This window comes from Epinephelus lanceolatus, chromosome 13 (assembly GCF_041903045.1).
Source record: "Epinephelus lanceolatus isolate andai-2023 chromosome 13, ASM4190304v1, whole genome shotgun sequence".
NCBI lineage: Eukaryota > Metazoa > Chordata > Actinopteri > Perciformes > Serranidae > Epinephelus > Epinephelus lanceolatus.
Window position 1 is genome coordinate 18,337,995 of NC_135746.1, and position 19,038 is coordinate 18,357,032.

Here is a 19,038-nt window from a genome sequence, read left to right on the forward strand (position 1 = left end):
TACCTGGAGAAAACCCACGCTGACACGGGGAGAACATGCAAACTCCACACGGAGGGGCTCCCCCACTGCAGGTTCGAACCTCCCACCCTGGGTTCAAACCAGGAACCCTCTTGCTGTAAAGCGATAATGCTAACGACTGCACCACCTTGCCACCAAAAAACGTACAATGCCAACATTAATCTACAAGTAATGGCAACAAAAATGATTCATATAACATTTTGGCACCTGCCTTTGCTATGGTTAAGATTTTGTGAGGTTTGGTATCCAACTGCTTAGTTAAACATACATTAGCTAATTTTTGCCCTGCACACCAAGCATAAAACACAACGCAAGAAGCAGATATTTTTTTACATACTTTATATACAAAAAAGTTGTTATGGTGAGTTTGTCAGCAAACTGCCGGCTATACACACATCCAGCAGACACAGAAAATGAGCATGCAACTGAAGTTGGCCACCGGATGAATGTAAGACCAACATTTTCTCTCCGTCTCTGTTTTGGTCTCGATCAACTCCAGAGGGAAATATCTGGCTCTTTAGACTCTCTAGCTTTTTGTTGAAAACATCAGGAGGCTGGAAATAAAGTTGGTTCGTGTCAGGCATACAAGTGACACTTCTCACATAACACATAGCCGTTTATCAGCCTCATCGTCAGAAGGAAATGTTGGCAATGTGCATTTCTGCAAGACACAGACACTTTACATTTGAACATTTCATACATATCACATCAACGTTTCTAAAATGACAGTTTCGATTAGCTTGCTTACTGCCAAGCTGCAGACCAGTGTTTGAGACCAACAAAAAACAAAACTGGTTGTGTTTTAGCGAGTCACTGCTGCATCTCCAGCAGTGTTTGTCCCACCAGAGGGAGGTGTTTTTAGCCAAAACATGATCTTTTACTAAACATAACCAGTGAAGCTCTAGCAAAGTCAGAGTCATCAGCCACCTCCACCACCAGTGCCTGGACTCCATGGGGGGATTTATCCTGCTGTTGCTCAGATGTCCCTCGATCGCAAAATATCTCCCTCTGGTGTCCAAGCGCCAAAGACAATATTAATGTATAAATTATACATATCAATGGTTTGCAAAAATGTACAATGTCAACATTTATTCTGGCGACTGGGATGGTATTATCCAACGTTTATATAAAAATATTGATCCTTGTAGCTTTAACATTCAGTTAACACAGTCAGATGCTTTACTGACCCATCTATCCATCCCAAACTTCTTCCCATACGGTGTTGAGGTGGTAATAATATCACTCCACAAGGGTCAAGGAGGTCTTGTTGCATAAATTATAAGCCTAAAAAGTGTAAGAAGTTCTCAGCCTACTGAGAAGCATGTCGCCCCCACTCCCAACCATGCTTAGCTTTCTTATCTCGTCCCTTTCTCTCACTGTCTGTACCTTCATCTCTCTTTGTCTCTGTCTTATATTACATCTGTCTTTGTTACATCTCTCACAGTGCTGTCTCTGCTTTAATCTGTGGACAGACCAGCATGACTCCACAGTCAAAGAATCTTCAACCAACCTACTGCAGAATTGACTGACTCTCCTAATCTGCTCACCAACCAGCTTCCCACTTGGCCATACAGTCACTTCTCTTCTTAAAAATTGACTGAGGTTTTATCCAAACACTCCCTGTGCATCCTGCTTCATCCCGTCAGAGCTGAAATTGTTTCTCATTCAACAGAATCGCTTTGAAATGTACTTTAACAAAACAAGAAGACAGACATCAATGTCTCCTTGATTGGAATGAAGTGGATAATCTATGTCGGGAACGTGTGTCTGTATCCGCGCGCCTGAGTGTATGCATGGAATAAATGTCGTCTCTTGTGAGCGTGGATGTGCGCTGGTGTGGAGTGATGGAGGCAGCTGATTGGAAAAATCATGATTGACACCACAGAGAGAGAAAGACAAGAGCCCTGTTGACAGACAGTAGCAGAGCAGAGTGGATGTAAAGTGCTGAAGTGATGCAGAGTAGAGTCTGCAGGTCAGGGATAAAGTGGGTCGAGCACGCTGCCACACCTGGCCCTCGTCTGAAGAGCAGGTTAGCCGAGCAGCTAAAACAAAAGCTCTCAGATTCAAAACTCTCTGCATGTCTACTTGTAGTTTACATAGCCGCTGCTGTATAGTGTTTTTATCTGCCTCTGCTGTGTTCTACGATCATCTCTACATATGAGATGTGGTTAAAAAAAAACACTGCCTGCTCTTGGATGTTCTATCTTTTTAATGCCTGGTACGCCATCTCTTATCTGGATCTGTTTGTTTGGGCCAAGTGCAATAAAAGTGGGAGATGTATAAGGTCAAAGAGATGCCAATAACTGTCTCACCATCTCACAGATTTTGATGGCACCAGCTGCACACACCGTGTACCCTTAGAAATTATACTGACTGTCGTGCGATAATTAAAACACCAACATACTCAAATTTTGGAGTGGTGCTTTGACATTTAAATTATTTTTTTGATTGGGCTGAAGGGGATGCAATAATTGGAAGTTTAATTTTCTAAATGAAAACATTTTTTGGAAGCCCTGACTGCAAGAGTGCCTGATGATGAAGAAATTTGGACCCATAATGCTCCCAGTTCCTGGCATATTTTGCTTGTTCTGGCATGATCGTAGCCTTGATGATTTTAAAGCTGTATGTGATGACTTGTTTCAGGGCAAAATATCAACTTTTAATTTTTATCAGTTTTGTAGCTGACTCATACAGACTGTAATGAAACATTAAGCTTCTATTAAAACCCTTTCCAAATGCCTATTGCGATGTGTTGTGATACCCGAGAGTACACTGGTGTGAAATTGTAGTAAAAGTAACAGAAATTATGTTGTAGCCATTACATATGTATCTGCTTCTCAATTCAGTTGAATCTGCAGGCAGCAGGCAGCACAAGTTCATCGTTCACTCAAAAATGTGTTTTTCTTCTGTTTATGCCCCCTAAAATGTCTGACCTTGACTATATTGATTTGTATCTGTGCAAAGGCTGTCACTAGAGAACGGTTTTCCCATTCTTCTACTGAAGGGGGCGATGTCTGTGTACTAGACGATGCAACACCAGAAAAGGAACTTGAAACTGACTTTTCAGTACAGACAGCAGAGTTAGCATTAGCATAGTGAAAGTTTTGGCATCCAACATGGTAAAGAGTGCAGGTTTTGTATGTAAACTGGACCCTGGAGCTTCCTTCCAATATCTACCAAAAACCCCATCATACCAGATTTTATTATATGTTTCACAACCATTAATGCTGTCAGCCACTGCGGGTTAGCCTACAAGCTAACAAACAACACGAACAAATAAAAGATTCTAACTGCACCTAAAGTTCTGATACATCTTCTAATCACTGATTTGGTGCACAGTACACTATTCATCTGAGTCTGGGTCTGACTCAGGCTCAAACATGTTTAGCTGAATCTCTCCAAAGTTTCCTCCAATGCTTACACTCTCCAGCACTGGAGAAAGCAAAAGTGAAACCTTTTGCAAGCAGTGGTGTTAGGGATGGAGGTCCTATCCAGAATTTCTCAATGAGGGAAAACAATCTGCTTCCCCTTCCCCCTTTTCAGGGTATTTTTCTGTAGAAGTACCATGTCAAACAAAGTATCATCGATAGCGGAGTATTTTGAAATACTCTAGAATGTGTCTGGCTTCTAGCCACCCAATGAACAATGCTTTGACCAGCTAGTTGCTAACTGTGTCTGTTAAGTGTTGGAGTTTTCCAATGAAAACAGTTGCCTGCTACAGAGAGTGTGAGAACCAAAACTGTAAAGTGCCGTGTGCAGTCAACCTGAATCAGACTAAATCATAGGTGAATGTCGCGCAGAGCCCCTTTAAAAGTCAAAAAAGTACAAAAGACTTTAGTTGCACATTTTTAACTTCTGTCCACTGCGCCATTTTTTTTTGCTACATTACCAGTTTTAATATGATTAGATTTTTGTTGACAACCAATTTAGCACAGTAAAAGATAATAAATTTGCAGTGGTAAAGAGAGACTGAGAAGTCGGTCCATTAGATGTTCAATGTAGGAGAGACAGATTGGCCTGTCTGTACTCTTATTGCTCTGTCACTTTGTTTCATTCATTCTTTGTTTGTCTTTGCGTGGCTTACATCCTTCTAACTCTATAGTACACACACACACACACACACACACCCACACATACACACACACACACACACACACACACACACACACACACACACACACACACACACCCTTCATGAAAGAGGCTTCTTTGGAGGTGAAGGCATGAATTAAGAAAACAAGCTCAACTTTGATGAGATAATACCTGTCTGACAGCTTCATTCAGTTCTGCACTACATCCTGGGAAACACACACGGCTTGGCATCTGTGCTGGCCCAGACTTCCTCTGTCATTTTTACACACTCTCTCTCTCTCTCTCTCTCTCTCTCTCTCTCTCTCTCTCTCTCTCTGACCCAGAAGCATTTCTTCCGCCCATGGAGACTTCCACAAAAGCTAAAAAAAGACCCACTTTCCCATCTCCTATGGAGGAAAAAGAAAAGGAGAGATATGGGAAGGAATGTAACCCTAGAGTGTCATTATAATGGATAATTTAAAAGGCAGGTTCTGCATCTGAAAAGGAGTGCCTTCCCCTGCCAAAGACTTAAATATGCACGTATGCATTGAATATAACACTCATAAACAGAGGCTGGTGAGAGCAGCACTTGTCTTCACTTCATTTCTACCACTCACAGGAAATAGAAGAGGCTCAAGGATAATGGCAATGACAAGAAACAAATCCCTCAGTGGCTGCCAATAGAGAAATGTCTATTAGACTGGAGAATCTTATGAATGTGTGTAAGTACATACAAGGACATTAACCAGTTGCCAGATTTAATCTAATGCAACAAAGTGTCCTAATTCACCTCTATTAGATACTTTAGATATTTTTTATACTTTACACTTTTTCTGCATTTTTCTTACTGTCAGTAAAACCCATGAAAAAACCCAACATCTTTTTAATCCATGTCTCGATGCTTTCCAACTTCCCTACCCTGCCTGAGGCTCTCAGCTTGAAGCCTGTTGGTTTACACTGAAGTTGGAAATCCTTGAAAACTGGTCATATATATAAAGTTCCTCCTTTTTAGCAAATGTAACTCAAACAGATGTAAGAGTACATTTATAGGGGACTGTTTTTCAGCTGCGGATTAATACCAAGAGGCTATCCAAGGGCTGAAAAATGACGCCAACCAGGAAGTGCCAAAAGTTCCCCTAATAGCCACTTTAGGCTGGATCCAAAACAGAGTCAATTCCCATAGACCCCTCAGTTAAAATGTCCAACTTTACAGCAGAAATAAACATGTTTTTGGACTCTATAGGTTATTTCCTCCTTCATGACAACTCATGGGTGAATTTTCATATAACTAACTTGTTTAAGTGTTATGCATTATTAAGGGTGTGGCCATTTAAGTGACAGGTAGGTGCTGTCCGTTGATAAGTTGCTACTACGGCGACAACGTTGTTTAGTCAGTGTAACCATGGCCTAATTCCAGATTCACGGATTAGCTGTTGGAAGATGTTTGCCTTCAGGGCTTTCTACCAGAAAGCCTTGACTTGGCTAGGTTTAGGAGAAACATTGTGGGACATGGGAAAAGTCAGCCTTCCTGGCAGAAATCTGTTCATTTAAAGGAGCCATATGTAAGAAATCTAAAGCAAATAGTCATAAAATCCTCCTAATATGTCACAGAGACTAAGGAATAATGTTCATATAACATACTGATCCCACCGACAACAATAGTACAGCCAGAATATTCGCATTTAAAAAAACATTTTACGGTCCGCAAATCATATATGTTTTGAATTTGTGTTTTGGCCTGTTGCGCCACCTACCGCCATCTACCAGTCATGCAGTCAGTAGAGTCTCAGCATCAGTTACAGTTACGACTGAGCTACAGCAGCACGGCAAGCAGCATTAGCAGTGTCCCAGTACATAGCATTAGCAGCCGGCTCCTCATGAGCTGTATCCTGGCAGCAGCGTTAGCAGCAGAGAAGCCGGACTTGCTTGAACGGTCCGCTGGAAAACCGAAGATCAAGGACGCGGCGACACGGCCCTGTCCAGCAACCTCGAATCTGGAGGGGAGGGGGGGGGGCGGACACGACTTGCGGCAGTATTTTGAATTTGAGTGCAGTAACCGTTTTGGCCACATTCTTACATACAGCGCCTTTAAACCCAAACCACAGATTATTGCTGTAGTGGTAGCTGTTGCTACTTCAGTGTGTTTCCAGTTCATGAAAATTAAATGTAATGTTTTGGTTGCCTAAAAATGACTTGTTGAGCATTTGGTTGTACTAAAAGACCCTACAAGGAGTCTGATATTCCGTTTGTCTGGTAATTACATTTTGCCTTTATGGTTTTAAGCCTGTTTTTTGAAAGCGAAAATAAGCATTAGCATTAATATTATAACAGTTAACCATAGCTGTAAACACACCATGTGAACCAAGCTAGCAGCAAACGTGTAGCGGGATTTATACTTATGCGTTGAATCAACGCTGTACCTATGATGTAACCTGATGTGCACCACCCCAGAAATATAACTACACGTCTCTGCGACACAGACCTCCTGTCTATGTTTGTAAGCTTACACCATTTCGCTCAGTGGAAACAAAGATTTTATTTACTTTAACTTCACAGATAAGAAACAATAAATTGTGAAGACAGTACAACCTCTACAAAATAATATTTTAAGTCTTGTGTGTGATTTATCCTGACTTCATACGAGTAGAGGAAATCTTTGCTAGTCGCTAGGCTAATTTATACAATGTAAAATGCCATAGGCTTGTGCTAATATCGTTAGCATGTTGTATTTGTTTTGAAAACATGTTTAGTATAAGACAGTTGTTTTGTCGGTGAACCCTGTGAGTTGTAATGGAGCCGAATTTGAAACGTTACCTTTGTTAAATGTTGCTGTTGACCCTGGCATCATATGAATAGAGGAAGAGTCTGCTAGCTACTAGGCTAATTTATACAATGTAAAATGCCATAAGTTTGTGCTAATAACATTAGCATATTGTATTTGTGGGAAAAGTGTTTGTCTGTGAATGCTGCGAGTTATAGTGAAGCTGATTTGTGTACTTGTGATTGAAATTATCTCTATTAAGCCATGTTTAATGTGTGTTTAATGTGTGTTTTTAATCAACTAAACTTTACAGCACTTCACAGAAACCCTGCTGCCGACTAGTGTTTTGGAGGCGTAACTGCAGAGTGACACAGACACACCACCACTGTATAAGTATAAATGTTCACAACAGTGTGGGCCACGTGCGTAGGCTACGGTGTAGGCTCTGCATAGCGCTAATGCACAAGTAATAATCCCGGTTTAGGGTTAGCTCCACCTTCTGGTCCAAAAATAGTCTTTCTGTCTCCAAAGATGGGGACAGCCAAAATGCCAAACTCAAGGCTTCAAAATGGGAATCCACAAACCAATGGGTGACATCACGGTGGCTACGTCCATTATTTTATACAGTCTATTATTAAGGCAAATTTAGTTCTCTGGTGTTACAGCATTTGGATAGTTCTATAAACAAACATGGAGAGAAATCCACTGACGAGAAAAAAACAACTACTGCTGAAAATCTGTTGACTGCCAAAATCTGAGCCATCCAACATAAGTACAGACACAGCAAAGATGGAAGCTACTGTACTGCTTTTTGTCTCTCAGGTTCTTCCTGCTACAGGATGATGGCTCAGAATTTGAGCTGCTCTCATGCAGAGTTTGTCAAATCTCCAACGAATACCGCTTAGCTCGGCTGCAAGCCTCGGTCATCCTTAGCTGTCTTATTAATGTCCTCCTCGTGGAACATACGGCTGACAACTGGCCTGCAACAGACCGGCACCAAAATATAGCATGAATGAACTGAAAAGTAGCATCAAGGTTGCTGTGGCTTATACTGACAAGTGTGAATGTTACTTGAGGGTTATTTCATGGTGTAATGTGTCACTGTATAAGTGTGTGAGACGACTCTACTTGCCCTTTTGTAATGACTAAGATTCACTGTCAGTCAGCATTGACTAACAGAGACAGAGAGGTGGAGGAGAAACATACAGAGAAAGAGATGGAGCGAATGTCCAGAGTGGAGGTATACTCACAAAAAAGAAAGGCTTTCTACACTTCAGGGTGTTTCAATACAGATTCAAACAGATGTGTGCGTGCTTCTCTTTGATTGCTCAAAGCCAAATGACTGCCACTGCCATGAAAAAACAAACAAGAGACAGCCCAAAAGGGAGAGAATGGACTAGGGGCATTGTTTCCCTCTCTGGTTTTGTGTCTGTGACAGAAATACCAATTATTCATTGCTGGAGAACATTTCTATTCAGCGCTATTGGTATGTGGTCTAATTCTTCTCGGTTGCCTTGGTGACATGCACATCAGGAAGACAACACAGCATCTCGCAGCCTTCCAGCCTGTTAACCGATTTCTTGCCATCTACAGAGATGCTCTCAACTGTGAATCAAAAGGTTAAAAAAAATCAAACACATCCGTACCTGCCGATGAGGAGGAACTCTCCGTACACCCCCAGTCTCCTCATGGCCATCAGGAGACCTCGGACGGTCATGCCCTCGCAGAAACACACCACCACACGAGCTTTGGGCAGACGTTCCCGTAGTTTCCTCAAAAGGCGATCAAAGTGCTTCTCCCCCGCGTTACTGTAGATCTTGTCCGAGTGGGCAATGCATAAGCCTTCCTGAGAGGCCAGCTCCTTGAAGGCCTCCATGCCGCTCTCCCCATAATTTCCTACAGGTGATGAAGAAAACAGTTACTGAATAGTGAGAATTCAGCCGGAAAACTGGAATTAAACAATAAAACACTTTCCATGTGGAATGTTTGTTCACTGTCTGGTAATCCAATTTCTTAAATTAGCCTTCGTGGATATGAATATTACACTGGCTGTGTCATTTTCACTAATTGTGTGCTCAAAATACGCAGCTTTATTTCCTTATTATAAGTGTCACAATCAATGTTTTAGCGATAACAAAGCATTACATGCCTCGTTGCTCGCAAAAACACATCATTAAATGCTCGCACCCATACATTTCTAATTACGTCACTGATGGATAATCAATGTTATACTTTAAACACCTCCCCCCCCCCCATCCCCTCCCCCATGTTCTTTAGTGCGTCGAGTCCTGACTGAGCTGAGGCTCTGATCCTCTCATAATGAGTGTCAGAGAGTTTGCTGGCTACTGATTGCAATCAAAGCCAAAAGGGGTGAAGATAGCTAGCCGCGCAAAGCTGTCTGAATCTAAATCTTTTATTTCCATGTGGACCGCAGCGCTCCACCGCTGTGTCACAATCTGGATTGTTGATAAAGCCCACAGCTCTTTAGCATGAGAGCTGGATTACACAGACAATCCAATCACTCGTGCATGCCTGAACATGTGTGTGTGTGTGTGTGTGTTTGTATGTGCATGTTGTCAAAAAGAAATTAAAAGCCCCCTGTCCATAAACATCTGAAAACATTTGTTTTGCAATTGCCTTGATGAGAGGCCATGTTCCCGGGGGCCTCTGTGCCGCTCTCCCCTTACAGTCCACGGGTGATGAAGAACAAATACTATCTGTGTGTGTGTGTGTGTGTGGCGACGACGACAGCAGCTGAAACAGGCATCACAGTAATGCATTTACTCTGGCACACAATGGGCCCATGTGTTGGTTTTCCAATAGTCCTTTGATGATATTTCCAGTTGCCTCATTTCATTCTCCCACCGGTAAATGGAAATAATGATATCCAATTATTTCACTCTTTCCATCTCGGCTGTGAGACAGGTGGGTGGCGGTGCATTAGTTGACAGCCCGTTTGACAATGACTACCAAAAAACCTGCTTTGAGTATTCCTACCAGGCTGATGATAATCGGGACAGGTAATTTATGCAATTTCACAGCCCTAGCTGTTGCTACGGGAACAAGCTGCATTTATAACTTGTCTAAGGTGGTGGAGGGAGAGAGAGCTCATGAGCTTAAGCCAGTCGTGACCACTATTGCAGAGATAACTAAAGATAGAGCGAAACAGATTTACATATGACTCCTCAAAGGTCACATCTGCATCAGACAAATGGGATATGAAGGCTGAGTTTAAAACATTTACTGTGGGTCTCAAAAACTGAACCTATAGTCCCTGTAAATGTTTATGTTGATGTGAAAGTAAAATCCAATTAAAGCCTCCAAGTTGGAACATTTTTGTAAACTACCCTACTTTTATCTCTCGCACTGCAGCCTGTTGAGTAAATTATGTTGCTTGCAATCAAATCCATCCTTCCCCTGACTGGTTTTTCATTACTCTTAAATTATGACTTCAGTCCCAGAGGCACCTCCTGTATGCTGAAGGTCAGACAGCTGACGCCACCTAGTTATGTCTCCAGGTACTACAGCTCCCTAACTCCCTCTCTTCATCTATCTGATAGCAACCTGTGTCACAGCCCCTCACCAGCACCTGACTATAATAGGACTTTCCAAAGATGTTTTACACTCCCTGTGAGTCCGCAGCTCCTAAGGGGGGCTTGTGTAATGTTGCCTGTCAGTCATAATTTGGGTGCACATCACTGAGTGTGTTTCACTAAGACTTTAATGAAAAGCTATGGACATAATTCACTTCACAGTAATTACTATCTACCCAACCCCTCTCCTCCCTTTTACCTCCACCATAATACAATGTTGTGCTGTTCGGCTGAACAAATTAGCATAGGAGTTCTCAAAAAGAAAAAAGAAAGCCCATCATGGCATGAAAGGCTGAATGCTAATACTGCTAAGGTTTCTGTAGAGATAAGACATTCATTTTAATTCATATGTATCTGGTGAAATTTGAAACGTTAATGTCGTTTTTTCATTCCAGCCTCATCCTCTGTACTTGGAATTAATTTAACATTTCCAAATGAACACCTAAATTTTTAATGCTGACCTGGTCCACCATGTGTTTGGCTGGATACTGACTTTTAAAACGTGCTGCAAGGACTCTAATAACACAGCTGACAACCCCCAGCTTTGGTTCCACATGCTGAAGCATATTATAACAAAGTGTGAGGGAGGACGAGTACCTATAATTCTCAAAGAAACATAAGGAGAGACCTTTCGGTGCTTTCTAAACATACACTCTACTTACAGTCCATACCCTGATGCAGGTTATTAAATAAATGGCCCTGGCCTTTACCTGCAAATTGTCACTTAAATTAACAAGTACAGACGAGGAAGAGACTCAAAATGACCACAAGAGCTGCAAGGTAACTGCCAGGACACACAAATTTATGACAAAAGCGCGAAAATAACAACAAAATTATCCCAAGGAGACAGAAAATGACCACAAAGAGACACAAAACGAGCAAAAAAAGACACAATATAATCCCAAGGAGACAGAAAACAACAACGAAGACACACACAACGAGCAAAAAAAGACACAATATAATCCCAAGGAAACAGTAAACTACAACAAGGAGACACAAAACGAGCGAAAAAAAAGACACAAAATTACCCCATGGAGACACGAAACGACAACAAAGAGACACAAAATGACCAGAAAGAGATGCAAAATAGCAATAAATAAATACATATAAAAATGGACAATACCACCAGAAACTGTCTTGCTCCTGTTTAGGAGAGATGGTGGGGCCTTTTGCATATCTGTGCCCAGGGCCCCATTGTCTCATAACCCACCCATGGATGAGCGGATGTGCAATATCCCCACAACCCCCCAACTCCAGACCATTGCATAAAAATCCTCCAAAAGATACATATGCACATAGGCAGCGGCAACTACCTGTTCTAACAGCTGAGAGCAAAAGACTGAGACACAGACGGGCAGATACTGTTCACAGAGAGGTAAAGGAGTGACTACATTTCTTTGACATCCTGTTCCTCTTTAAAGACAAACATGGAAGTGGACCTGCAACGTTACTCTCAAAGACCATTAATGAAAAACTGTGGGATTTTTGAGGATGTTGGCCCCTAGACCCTCCATTTATTTGGTCTATGTATATGTAGATTTCCATTTCATCAAATTCTTTAAGAAGCCAGTGGTTTACCATAAAAACTGTAATTATCTTTCCAGGCTTCCCCATACATCTCAACTTTACGTCACTCCATCAAGCGGCCAGAATCTCTATTAAGTCTTGAGGGGAAAGAACTGGATAATAATTCTACCTGTTTTGAAGATGGCGTAAAATGTTACAGGAAATGTATTTGTCTATCTCAAACTATAATCACTTAAGTGACACCATGCATGGGTGATTAAAAATACCATAATAAACGATGAGGTCATTTGATTTTCCACTGGCAAGGGCATAGGTTTCATTTGGACATTGGGGGGGCACATGAAAATGGGGGTTTTGGGTACTCAGCCAGAGAATTTTTGGCATCAAACACTTAATTTCCCACATTCTGGTGAATTTTTAGGCACCAATTTGGGCCTTTTCTGTATTCATTTATGGTGTAAATGTCTTATATTTTGTCATTAAAAGTCTTCTGCTACACATGGGGACAAATGCAAATATTAAGGGGGAGGTGTCCCCCACGTCCCCCCCACCAAAATCTATACCCATGTCCATGACCAGGCTGACAGACGACATGACTGATGGCAGATGAAGGTGATTCTCCAATGAGAGAGGTCAGTGATGGGGTCTCACCCTCAGTGTGCACCGCAGACACATAGGTCCAGTTGTACCGCTTGACAATGTCCAGCATGGCCCGGGCCTGGAGGGTGTCTGAGGGCACCACCCTGAGGAAGTACTTGAACAGAGTCTTGTCACTCAGGTCGATGCTGGTGGCAGAGTAGGCGATCTGCGGGATGTTGAAGAGCTGCAGGAGGTTCTGCACTTGAATGGCCACAGAGCTGGATCCCGGTCCGATCACTCCTGCGATGGGCTTCTTGGAGGGTGGAGGCTGGTGGGACGGGGTGCCGTCAATGCACCATTTGGACCCGTCCTTATCATCCCGGATGGAGATGAGGGAGTCCCGGATGAACTCAATGCTCTGCTCCAGGGCCACAGACGAGTGCCAGCAGGAGTCTCGGATCTCACAGCCCAGGCTGATATTGGGGAGCAGGTTCGGGTCGGCGTTGATCCGGTCCAACGTGTGGAACATGGCCTCCACCCTTTGGATGCCGTACTGCTCGCGGACGTCCCCGCACTTCCGCTCGGCCACTTTCTCCGCAGACGGCTGGTGGTGGACGGAGAAGAGCGCGCCGATAATCACGTCTCCATCCATCCGCGCCACGGAGCGGGACACGGCGCGAGGCACCACCGAGCGCTCATAGATGCTGCTGCTGTGGGAGAGCACGAGGCAGCGGAAGAAAAACGCGGGGAGACACAGGAGAGCGAAGAGACCCATCTTTACGCGTGCCATGTTGTGCCACATCGCGTGAGCCGTGCCAACTGTGCAGGCATACTATCCGCTGTCCGTCAATACATCCACGTTTATCCCAGCGACCACGAGCTGTGAGCACGACACCCGGGGCATATCCGCGCGCACCTGCGGAGGGAGAAGACAAACTGCTGTGACATGGAAGCTGAGAAAAACGAGGCCAGATGTGCTACAGGGGTATGTGGGAATAGTTGACTAAGCACGCATGCTCCTTTCCATCAACGCCCCTGTTTCCACATTCCTACAGCTGACAACAGTCCTCATGCCTCTGAGCCTCTGAGCAAGGCACTCAAACTCACGCCCACCTCATCAACTGCTGCCCACTGGGGACTGCCAGGTACTTTCTCAAACAGTCCTATTACAAATACCCAGGAGTGTACAGGGAGAGGCTCAGAGTGCAGAGCTCTGTCCATTGAGAAAACCAGGCAGAGACCAGATTTCAGCACCGTGGACAGCGCGCTATCCAAAACACGTTGCAAGGACGTCTTTGGGACTGTTGCCTGTGCTCGTCATCCTCTCACAGACACATTCTTCATCATTTGACTCAGCTAGTTTCTATAAAGCAGAGAAACTACGATCCTCACACAGTCGAGTCCTATTTGAATTCTGCATGAGGGTGAATCTGGGCTGTTTTTGGTTTTAAACGCACCGTGCACCCCTCCTCTGATCCATACAGCCTCAGGTAGCACCGATCAATAATATTACTACCAGTACTACTACTTCTATTAATAATAATAATAATAATAACGATAATAATAATAATAATAATACACAAAATGCGACTATCATTCAGCAGAAGGAGGCATAACATGAATTCTCTGCTCTCAGTTACATATGTAACCCCCTATCTATCTATCTATCTATCTATCTATCTATCTATCTATCTATCTATCTATTCTATTGCCCTTTTTACATTACACATATTTATTCTTATTTATAAGAGTCATTGAATTAAAACTTACCTGAATCCTTGAGACATGTCGCGTGCCTTCGTCCGTCTTCTGTAGCGCGTGGTCCTCGGCTGGATCACTTGAGTCTCTCTCAGTCTCTCCCTCTCTCCCTCACACACACACATACACACACACACACACACACACACACACACACACACACACACGCAACTCGAAACGTGAACGCATCACCCGCCGCAACCATCGCCTTTTCTAGTTTACCTCTTCACATGCATCATGACAGTGAGACCTGTGTGTTTTATCAGAGCAAAAATGACATCAAAAATCTGCTGTCATATTTAATACATTATAGAAATCACACCAGTGGAGCTTATGTGCAAGACAGTTCTGGTACTTCATATAAGCAGGTTTGGAAATGTCTGGAGGAAAAGCATAGCTGCAGCATCAGTGCTGTGGGGTCTGCAGCACACCATAAAACACGAAACTGTGTGTGTGTGTGTGTGTGTCGTCGCAACTTAATAATTCAGTGTGTCAATAATTTCGAGGGGGAGACAGAAAGTGAGATGAGGTATCGGTGTCAGGCGTTAACCGCACTTTGAGTTATGTGACAGCTCGCTATAACTGAAGGGACTTTATAGGGTTTTAAAGTGACAGGCGCTGACAAGCAGCAGACAGAGGCGTAAAGCACCGCTGCCCTTCATCTCATATGTTCACTCCTCTACTTTCACTTGAGTTGTGTGTGTCCCCCTCCCCCCCCCCGGCTTCTAATAGGCGAAGATGAGTGTTTTCAGCACCGTGGACAGCAGTCAACAGTTTGCATCGCGCCATCTAGTGTTGGACTGAAGGTCATTGGTGACATTTGAGTCATTAGGTCAATAGAAGAGCTCAGTGTTGCTGCTGTTTGACCTGTTGGATAGATTCACTCGACCTGAGATTAGGGGAGACCGGGGTCGGTTGGAACACGTTTCACTCCCGCTGAGCAAATAGTTGTACATTATTCAACTGAGTTTAGTTTCTTTACCCTCTATCAGCCTCCCCCAGGAGTCAGTAATTCTCATTTTAACTGTAATACAGAGTGGATGTCTTCCTAACTCCCCACAGACCGTATTATTGTAGGTTAACATTTTAACTTTGTGCGTGCCTTCGTCCGGTTGGCACACAGCTATTTTTCGGTCATAAGGTCACAGGAACATACATGTAACATCAAAATGTTTGGTTTCTTTACTCGCACTCATTTACCATGCTGAAATATATGAAAGTCACTAACTGTTTTGGTCAGTTTCATAGTATCAAGGTTAATCAAGGTTAAGAATCTCAGCTGTAAATAAATGTCTTTAATGTACACATTGGTTTTTATTTTTCGGAAATTAGGTGATTTGTGATTGAAGAAATGTTGTGCATTTGTGCCGGGGTTGGTTGGCATAATGTTAAACGCTAAAGTGACAAAAAATGAAGCAGTCAATAGACAAAATTTGAACATTTAATTCAAACAAGAACCAGAAATATGAACACTTAATAGTGTATCTGTCGGAGCAGAATATTAGCAGGAATATATAGTTATTTTTGCCATTAATCATATTTTTGCCATCGACACATGTGCCAACTAACCCCAAAATCAGTGTAAATGAAATAAATAAATGTAAATAAATGTTTTTAATATACACATTTCCCCCCAAATTAGGTGATTTGTGATTGAAGAAATGTTGTGTATTTGTGCCTAGGTTGGTTGCCACAATGTTTAATGCTAAAGTTACAAAAAATGAAGCAACCAATAGAAACAATTGAACATTTAATTCAAACAAGAACCACAAACATGAACATTTAATAGAGTATCTGTCCATTTTTTAAGCAGACAACATGTTTAAGCAATTTATTAGTAGGAATGTCTAATTATTTTTGCTATTGATCACTCAAAATAGTATTAATTAACAATGTAAACATTGTTTTTAATCCTTGGAAATAGTTATAATCTCTCAAATACTTTTCAATTCAATTCAATTTTTTTTATAAAGCCCAATATCACAAATCACAATTTGCCTCAGAGGGGTTTACAGCATACGACAACCTTCTGTCCTTAGGACCCTCACAATGGATAAAGAAAAACTCCCCAAAAAAACCCTTTAACTTGGAAAAAATGGAAGAAACCTCAGGAGGAGCAACAGAGGAGGGATGCCTCTTCCAGGATGGACAGACATGCAATAGATACAGCCATTAACTTTACAGTTGGTTGACACAAACCCCAAATCAGCGTGCTAACGAACCCTGCTCATATTTTACCCCATTGTGTGATGTAATGATGTTAGCCAACTACTATCACTTTTAACAGACTTTCAAATCTTATATGAAAATGTAGCAGATTCCTTTATCTATCAAAAACAAAAGTCCCACATTTCTAATATCTCTGTCTAACACAGTTCTTATATTTAGTTCACAGACCACTTTTTTTACTGTTCATACTATGACACTGAAAAATGACCAGGGTCGGGTGGAACACTTTTCACTCTTTGACATATTTTTCTGGTACAATCTATATTACAATAATCTAACCAGCAGCAAATGAAAGGTTAAAGTCTCAGCTGTAAATAAACATGTTTTAATGTACACATTTTATTCCTAATATTAGGTGATTTGTAATTTAACTCATGTTGTACGTTTGTGCCAAACAGCCCCATCGCAGGGTTGGTTGGCATAATGTTTAAATGCTATAGTTACAAAAATGAAGCAACCAATAGAAAAAAATTGAACATTTGATTCAAACAAAAAACAGAAAACATGAACATACAATACAAAAGTGGGTCTCGGGTCAGTTCTGAATGGACCGCTCGAAGTCATGGCCAAACTCAAGTATGACACTGAATGCATAAAACTGTGTGGACCTTGAACTAATGATGAAGGACAAACCTAGACCCTGTGGCTGGACCAGTTGGGAACTACTGTAATAGAGTATCTGTACATTTTTATAAGTAAACAACATTTTTAAGCAATTTATCAGTAGGAATATCTATTTATTTTAAAATAGCCCTGATCTCTTGAAATATAGCTATAGTTACAAGTGATAATTTTATAATTGGTTGGCATATGTGCCAACAAGCCGCGCTCACATTAGACCAAACTTTGTGATGAGATTCTGCTAGCCAGCTACCATCACTCATCACAGACTTTCAAATCTTAAAGCAAAATACAGCTGAATCCTTTGTCTACAAAAAGTAGACAGTAGTCACACATTTCTAATATCTCTGTCTAACACAGGTCTTACATTTAGTCCACAGACCACATTTCTACTTTTGATACTAACTGAAATGTTCCTCTCACCAAAACAGTTAGTGACTTTCAGATGTTTGAACATAGTAGATTAATGCAGGTCACATTTTGATGTTACCATTATGTTTCTGTGACCTTCTAAGGACCAGAAAATAGCTGTGTGCCACCCAACCTCGTTCTCCCCTGAGCCATCATGTCTGCATTCTAAGTAACCTGACAGACCAGAGGCAAACATGTTTCCATTAGAAAATAAATTATAAATCAGTATGAATTTTGTTCATATCAATGCTTGTTTATTTTAGGCCAGCTCCATAAATCTACCCGCCGCAATCACTGAACAGCCCTCCTGAAACCACTCTGCCCCTCAGTGATGACAGTGAGTGAGTCTTGAAGGTTTAACCTCACCATACGTGTTATCCCACGCAGAAACACGGCCCACTCCCGGGGGGGCATGCAGTTTATTTGGTAGGGTCCTGTTGTGACTCACGCCAGGCGGTATAAATCACAAATAAACTTATAAAGGAGTCGCTATGACACTGCCACTGCTGGTGCCCGGGGCTGCGGGAGCAAGCATCTGATATTGAACCTGAATAAAAGTGACATGTTTGAGGAGGAGAGACAACTTGGATGCTGCAGCCACGCTTCAGGGCAAAGGGCGACGGCGGTTTATTCTAGGACTGTAGTCTGCGTGGGTCGACTGCAAGGCTTTCCAGCCGTGACTTAAGCATTATTATTAGTATGTTGATGATGTAGTGTTGGGTCTTTTGGGGCTCTGACGTGTTTCCACCTTCCACTCAGTAATATTGATGTCACTGTTGCTGCTTAGGGTTAAGGAAAAATAATAGATGAGCCAAAAAGTAAACACAGCTTACTTCCTCCAAACATAAACCCTATCAATCAATCTTTTGGCAAGTCTATTTTTCATGGTAAACACTGTTTTGTGCAACACAGAGAAATCAGGAAAGTTGGCACTTACTCAGCAACATTTGTCAGTTTTCATTAATGTGGGATTGATTGCTTTGTAAAAAATGTGACAGTTTACAGACAACAGCAGAAAGAATCTTACATTATTACTACAGAACACAAGTCTGTCCCAAACACACACCAAAATTTTGTAATAGTGGATTTCTACTTTCAATGCACTCAGAAATAATTGTCAAAAAAGATTTTGATTGGGATACTTAATTGTTGCCATCCATTCACTCGTAACGCAGAAATCACCCAATAGTAAAAATAACAGTTAGTCTTAACTGACCCTTTTTTTCAACAAAAAACATGAGTTTATTCATTCTTAATGAATAGTTAACTCATATTTGAAACACATTTCTTCAATTAAGTGCACTGTATTCATCATTACGACTCAAAATACCCTCAATTTCTGAAATATGTCCATAAAACAGGATGTTGAAAACCTCCTGAGATGAATATTCTGTGGATATAATCAACAGGTATTAAAAGCTGATTGTATCATTAGAAAATCAAATCAGAAACATATTTCAAATATTCAAA

The 19,038-nt window shown here is 41.9% G+C and overlaps 1 protein-coding gene across 2 annotated transcripts in view; it reads right to left on the bottom strand.

Moving 5' to 3' along the window:
* Nucleotides 1-14,436, bottom strand: part of grm1a (glutamate receptor, metabotropic 1a) — a 58,988-nt gene extending 44,552 nt beyond the window's left edge. For both annotated transcript variants that reach the window (XM_033649330.2, XM_033649329.2), the window contains exons 1-3: nt 14,320-14,436; nt 12,622-13,465; nt 8,497-8,746 (exon numbers count right to left, since the gene is read on the bottom strand). In XM_033649330.2, coding sequence (XP_033505221.2) covers nt 8,497-8,746; nt 12,622-13,351 — 980 coding nt within the window. In that variant the 5' untranslated portion in view covers nt 13,352-13,465; nt 14,320-14,436. The remainder of the gene's footprint in view (nt 1-8,496; nt 8,747-12,621; nt 13,466-14,319) is intronic.
* Nucleotides 14,437-19,038: the final 4,602 nt, after the last annotated feature.